The sequence below is a fragment of the Wasmannia auropunctata genome, unplaced genomic scaffold, assembly GCF_000956235.1.
Source record: "Wasmannia auropunctata unplaced genomic scaffold, wasmannia.A_1.0 LD335870.1, whole genome shotgun sequence".
NCBI classification, from domain to species: Eukaryota; Metazoa; Arthropoda; class Insecta; order Hymenoptera; family Formicidae; genus Wasmannia; species Wasmannia auropunctata.
In genome coordinates, this window is record NW_012027020.1 from 9,216 (window position 1) to 16,949 (window position 7,734).

At 34.3% G+C, this 7,734-nt stretch overlaps 1 protein-coding gene across 1 annotated transcript in view; it reads left to right on the forward strand.

Moving 5' to 3' along the window:
• The window catches only part of LOC105455730 (uncharacterized protein F13E9.13, mitochondrial), a gene marked incomplete at its 5' end in the record, with an annotated part of 13,458 nt that extends 7,150 nt beyond the window's left edge, over positions 1–6,308 (forward strand). Inside the window, one exon of the mRNA XM_011699270.1 lies at positions 5,704–6,308. Coding sequence (XP_011697572.1) covers positions 5,704–5,903 — 200 coding nt within the window. The remainder of the gene's footprint in view (positions 1–5,703) is intronic.
• Between the last annotated feature and the right edge of the window lie 1,426 nt (positions 6,309–7,734).

Genomic DNA, 7,734 nt, shown 5'->3' on the forward strand with positions numbered 1-7,734 from the left:
AGTTCAGACGTGTGCTCTTCCGATCTTTCAACTAATAATAAAATTTCATATATATTTTATTATTCTAAATGTAATATAGAATTAATCGAACCAATAACAAAAATAAATTTTCGAAACCAAACTCGAATTTGTGACGAATGTAAGGATTAATACAACATTTCAATGCACGCATATTATTTTAGGACACAAATCCCAATCGAAATGAATTACTTTTTTTAAATCGGTTTTAATCGTACTTTTTCAACTAACGGTCACCCATCCAAGCCACGACCGCCAACAACGTTGTTTGACTTTTGTGATTGGGAACTGCAGACATTTCGTGATGATCCATGATTACTCGATATTAATGAATATATGTATATCTTTTTCTAGTATTCTCTCTTTGACCAAGTCGTCTAGTTCTTTTTCGATCAAAGGAAGTAGTTTGAACGGTAAATTTCGAGATTTAAAAAAAACGGGTTGAGTATCCGGTTTGAAAATAAGTTTGGCTTGTAAGCCATTAATTTTCGACGGTCCCGGTGTCAGCGTATTTTTGGTATTTTCGCAAGATTTCCTGTAACTTATTTTGACGCAAAGTAGTTAAACAGTGCAATGTATTAGTATCTGTTTCGCGTAGGAATTTATTTAGGGGTTGTGTGTTGAGGAGTTCGCGTAGCTACTCACGGCCCAACGGCGGTTTCTTGCTTAATCTAGTTAAATAGATATTCAATGTGTAACATGTGTTTTTGTACTCTACTGTAACCGTAATGTACCCTACAATTGGTACTCTCTGTTTAGAGTATGTAGTCAATTGTATCTCCATAGTATGAACGGTAATTCTAGTGAAAAGACTCATTGCTTGGTCGTAATTCATAATAGTCACGGCGGCGCCTGAATCCACTTCGAAAGTTATCAGAATGCCGTTTACCGTGACCATAGCGTAAAACTTTTCACGATTTTCCAGATGTTCCACTGCGAGGATTTCATCCAGTTGATGCGCGTCTCGTTTTCGAAAACAGAGCGACTGTAAATGATCTTTGATCCCGCAATTTCGGCATTCTACCTCGCGGCTGAGCGTGCATATGGAAGCCAGATGTGCCCTATCACATTTGTAACATTTAATGTCATTATTAGTGTTTGCGCGAACATTCGGGGCTTTGTGTTTACACGTATCCGCAAATTTTTTCTTAGTGTCCTTCCCCGCCGACCTTGATGCGGTATGTCAGATGTAGTAGTCCCCCTGTGTTTTGATGGTTTCTTGCTGTTAACGGTATTCTCCGTTCTTGAATGTAATTGATCCGTGTCCTTCTCCGACAGCTCCATGCCGGTAGCAGTTTCAACTGCTCGTTCAAAAGTAACGCTTTTCATTTCCAACAAACGTGATTGTATTCATTTGCTCGCCAGCCCGAAAACAAATTGATTGCGTAAGGCCGTCAGCAAATAATCTCCAAAATTGCAATTTATGCTTAGCGTATGCAGCGCAGCCACAAATTGCTGTATTGATTCTCCGTCCTGTTACTTGCGTTGGTGAAAACGGTAGTTCTCCGTAATCTCGAGCGGCGCCGGCGAATATACGTTGCCTAAAAGTTGCTTTATCTCTGCGTATGGCTTCTTGTACGGGTCGGCCTGTTCTACCCGGTTAATCACGATATCGACCGCCGTCGGCCCAATGTAATATAGCAGGTAGGCTACCTTCGAGGCCTCGGAAATTTGGAACAGGATGAACGCTCCCTCCAGTCGCTGTAGCCATTGCCGCCATGTGTTCTGGTTCAAATCGAATGTCGATATTGAAGTTAGCGTGCAGTGTAGGTTGTGCCATCGTGTGTGGTGTCGCCATCGTGGATGCAAAACCTTACTTGTCCTTTACTGTTCACACTTCGATGGTCTCTCCCGAATCACTTTGCACTTGTGGGTTCTGTACGCGGTCAATTTTTTTGTTGTGTTGCCCGCGTTGAACTCTGCTTCAGCTCAATCCCATCCTTGTCGCCAGTATTGTTGTGTATGTAGAAACCCATACAGATAAAGTCAAGTACCGCTTTTTGAGATTAGAATAATATATTTCATTTATTGTAAGAGTACAGAACGTGTATGTATCTCGACGCGCGTTATGTGTTCGGCTGTCTCTCGAATCATCGGGCGAGGGCCCGATTCGCTCCAACTCCCCGAAATCGGGGACATCGAAAATCACGTGCCGATCATGCAGCGCGCTATCCCCAGAATGCGCGCGCATTTCACGCTGAATCTAACACTGTTTTACTTTATAAAATGCGAACTTTTCTTTCTGATGAACAACACTTTCATTCTTATTCGATGTTTGTCGGAGGATTATTGAAAAAAATCATATGAAATCAGCAAAAGAAGATTTGTACAAGAACCTCGTTCCACACTTCATCAATCGGAATGATCGCTCAGTATTTCTTCCTTATATGACACCAATGTTAAAAGTACTATTCGACATTCGACGATAAAGCCTGCATAATATTCGATGCCACCTCGCTTGGCCCAAAAATCTGCTAATTATGCAGAAAACATCTGTGGAGTGAGCAGAAAAAAATGCCGCTGGTTAAACTTATGGTTGCTTTTCAAATGGTTTCGTTCTATACGTTTTTGGACCATTTGAAACAACGCATAATGATGTGACAATATTGCAGTATTGTTTCCAGAGATACGCGAACGACATGAGTACTATTCATAAGAGTGATACGATATTAGTTGATAGAGGTTTTCGTGATGTGCTGAATTTCCTAACTAAAGAGAAGAATTTGAAAGTTTATTGTCCAGGACTCGGCCAACTTAATACCGCAGAAGCAAATGCTTCAAGATGTGTAACCAAATGTCGCTGGATGGTAGAGCAAGTATTCGGTCGCCTCAAGAAGAAATTCAAGATTTTTTCTTTGCCAGCACATAATACAACTCTCAAACATGATCTCAATTTTCTCTATTTCGCTTTTGCTCTCTTAAATTTATTCCACAAACCAATTCTGAGTGATATTATGTATGAAGGTATAGCACAGACTCTGAAATCGACTTATCGTCCCTAATCGTTTGCAAACCATCGTCCAAGAATTCAATCTTCTTTAATTGAGAGCACCATTCCTTGAAGTCGAGTGTATGTCACTCGATAATAAAGAAAATAATCGACTCATTGGATTTCCTGAACTTTTGATGGATGATCTGTACTACTTGAGTCTTGGACCTTATCAAATACGTAATTCGATTTTATACTATAGAAAGCATCAGGAAGAAGGAATATTTTTAGTGCAGTAGTTCAATCCAAGGCCGAAGCATCCGTCAGCAGCTTTGAACTACGAGAAATATGGCATCTCTGTTGAAGAATCTACATTGATTAAAGCGTATATGAAATCTCGTTACCGTGGTGGTATCACTACATTTTTGTTTTGATAGATAAAGCAAAAACTAGACGGGATTCTATTCGTGAGTACTATTGTACTTGTGAAAGTGGTGCTCAGACTGCGGGTTGTTGCAGTTATATAATGACAATTGTGTGGTTCCTTGGATTTGCTCAATATCATGAGATAAAAAAAACCCAATCCAGATATGCAATGTATCTATCACAATTTACAAAACAATCTTGCATAGTGAGAGGCAAGCGGACTCACAGTAGAAAAGCACCCCAATCTGTGAGAGGCAAGGAGACTCATATTAAAAAAGCATCCCAATCTGTGAGAGGCAAGGGGATTCACATTAAAAAAGCATCCCAATCTGTGAGAGGCAAAAAAACTCATAGTAGAAAAATACTCCGATCCGCGAGAAGCGGCGTCAAGTGTCACTTCAACTTTATCTATCTCAGGGAATTTTCATGCTAGACGAAAACTAAGGTCATTTTTTAATTCGGCGTAAAAAAATCCATAAGAAACGATATGTTTCACTTCGTTAAATATATTTTTTATTCCTTGGTATGGACACTTGAAAAGTTTCGTGTACTTTCATGAGTTATGAGAAACCCTTTTCTTGATGAGATCACTTTCACCCCTTCATATTTCCGGAACCGTGCTTATGTTTATCTTAAAATTTTTCTAGGATTAATGTTACATCATACAGTACTATTTGTTTCATTAAAAAAAGATTGAAATTGGAGGTCCAAAAAATGGGCAAAAACAGGTTTTTTGCCATTACTCTTTAAGTTTAATTTTTTTATTTTTATGTTAAGAATCAGTAATTCATAAAAAATAAAATCTATAATTCAATAAATTTTGATTATGTTGTAAGAAATAACTTTACAAGTTAAAAATGATTTACTTAATAAAAAATGTTTTGTAATAATACTTAATAAAAATATTAGAAAACTTATAAATATATAATTTAATTAGTAATAATTTATAAAAAATATCACTTATTTATCAAAAATAAGATTCGTCTCAAAACTAAGATTTGTCATAAAAAAAACATAAAAAAGTTCTTTTCTGATGTTCCTTTGATGAGTATTTATGTTTGAAAATTCGAAAATTTTTTTATACGTGTCTATACTTTTTTAAAAGATAAAAACAATGAATTTTTTTTACTTACTAAAAAATTTTTTTAGAATAAATAAATTTAATTAGAAAATTTAATTACTAAAAAATTATTTCAATATCATTAACTGTGCTGTAGAAAATACTTGTTATAATAAATATTTTGTAAAAAAATTATGTTCTTCCCATAAATACATTGAATGTTTTATTTAAAAAATACGTTTATAATTGTATTCAAATAAAAGCTTTACTAAAATTAAGGAAATTTTTTTTTTAGTATACTTTTTTCTCAGAGTGTACATAATCTACGTTGAGACACTATCCAGGTAGATAACATCATTATCACCTTTTAAAACTTTTAAAATAATTGATATATAAGTTTCTTTTAACTTGAACTTTTTGAATTTTTTTGCGTTTAATGATTCGAATAGATTATACGTATAAAGGAAAAATTAAATACAAATAAAATATTTTGACTTCTTTAACATCACCTTTTTCAAAATTTTTATGTTCATTTTCTTTGAGATTTGGATGTGATTAATATTTTTAAATATAACGATCTATTTTTGATAACATAGTGTTGCTGACGAAAAAACAAATTTTTTAATATATATATTATGTTCATTTTTTAGATGCTATAAAACAAAAAACAACATTTAAGAAAAACAGAAAAAATAAAATTTATATAGCACAAAAATTTTATTTTAAAAGATATATTATATATTTTTTGTATCACTAAAAGTAACAGAGATATTTCAGATAATTAAATTAAATAAAAAAACATTTTGTATATTAATAAAATCGTGATCAATCAATAAATAATTTTAAATACAACAACGTATTTTATGTAAGTTCGAACTCAATTAATTCATAAGCATAGATATGTCAATATTCTTAATCCTATTATCATTAGCTACAGATATATATGTTACTAATATATATGTAATGTACATGTAATATATATGTACTTACATATACAGGATATTCATAAAATATCAAACCCCCCCTCTATCACAGAAAATACTAACTGGATAAAAAAACTTTAAATACAAAACTTTTAGGAAATTTCCCTAAAATTTTCTGAGATAGAGGGGGGGTCCGATACTTTATGAACACCCCGTATATTAGTTACGTAATGAGATAAAAGTTGAAACAAAATCGAGTTTGTAACTCGATGTGAAAGGAGGAAAATTAAATTCATTGAGACATAATATATGAAAATAGAAAATAAACACCATATTACATCTTGCAGAAATACAGGAATATATCACAACGAAACTACCGGTGCTGATCGGCTCAGGCGTGACGTTGGACAACGTGGACAATTACGTAGAAGCGGCGGATGCACTAATCGTGGGATCACACTTGAAGATGGCCGGTCAGTGGGAGAACGCGCTTGATCCAGTGAGAGTTCGAGCTTTCGTCCGACATCTAAAAAACCGACGATTGTAACAATTTAACAGCCAACGAAGAACTGAAGGAGATAATCACTCAGCCACCTAGAAGGAACGGCAGCTGTTCGATCAGCTGAGCGAACTCCCACTCCTACCCAACAATCGCAGATTGAGATACATTTGAACTATTGGAGAAGCGCAGTAGTACATGACCTATCATGGCTATCACACGTGCTTTGTCTAGCAGTAGCGTACATACTTTTACAAAATAGTATCAATAGATCCATCATAGAAAAGATTAAAGGGAATATATAGATCTCTATCGATCAACTAATATAATTTATAAACAATAATAATAAAATATATTAATATACTGTTTTGCGTCTGCAATCGATTTATCACATGAATAATATAATGAGTAATATAGTAATAATGTTTATTGCAAAGATAAAAATGCAAAGATAAAAGTATAAAATTTACCAGAGTATTTTAATACACCTATGAAATTAAACATACAAATATATTATTATAATGCATTTACAAATATATATATACATGTGTGTGTGTGTGTGTGTGTGTGTGTGCGTGTGCGTGTGCGTGTGCGTGTGCGTGTGCGTGTGCGTGTGCGTGTGCGTGTGCGTGTGCGTGTGCGTGTGTGTGTGTGTGTGCATACATATTATACATACATATATACAGGGTGTTCAGCGTAATGGTCCGCACAATTTTTAAAACACTTTCGGTAGTTCAAAAAAAAGATTAATACTGGGATTTTTTCTGCTTTACGCAGGCTACAACATGCAATAAATAAAAATTTAAAAAAATCTTTTAATAAAAAAAATTCAAGGTCATCTTAAATGTTTTATATCCCCATTTTTTATTACGTATTCTTGTAGTTTATTTCGAGAGCTTTCCAAAACACTTAGATAAAACGTTTTTTGGTTAAGTAAGTCTTGAATTATGAAGCTTAAAAGTTACAGTACCGCCGACATTAGCATTATCCAAGGTATTCGAACTATGGCTAAAATTTCTTAAATGTTGTTTAGGATCATGACTTTGACAACATACATCTAAGATCAAGCCTATTAAAGATTGTTACACTTATTTTTATTTTTGAAAATTATTTTTATTTTTTAAAAAACAGAGGAACATTTTTCAATGGTCATGACCTTGACATATGTTATCAAGATCATCATTATGAACAACATTCAAAAGTTTCTAACCATTGTTTTGACACTTTGAATAATGTTAATGCCGACGATACTGTAACTTTCAAATTTTCAAACTTCATAATTTGAGATTTACTTAATCAAAAAGTACTTCATTATAGTGCACTGGAAAGCTCTTGACATCAGCTCTATTAGATTATGGAATCAAAGACAGAGTGTTCCGTTACTTTAATTTATTGTTCTATTTCAAAAATTAATTTGATTTTTACCTGACCTTGGCGACGCCACCCAAGGTCAAACTGATGAAATCATTAAAAAGATTATTTTAAATCCTACAACTTTTATCGAAAACATTTTTCTCAAAAACGCATAGTTTCCGAAATATTAAGCAGTTGCCACACTTTTCGGACACCCTGTATGTATGTATGTATATGTATGTATGTATGTATATGTGTATCACACGCACACACGCACGCACGCACGCACGCACTATACAGGGTATCCTAAAATTGGCGCATTAGGAGTACAGGATGTGATACTTTGTGTTAAAAGGAACAACTTTTTCCTTTAGCAAATTTTGATCTGACAAGTAATTTTGGCAGGAGAGCTGGTTAAAGTTAACGAATAATCGCTCTTGTCCATGCGGCGCTCGGAACCGGCGCGCGATCCTCCATTCACATGTTCCTAATTCTTGGCTAATATTTACAAGTAATGTCTTAAGAT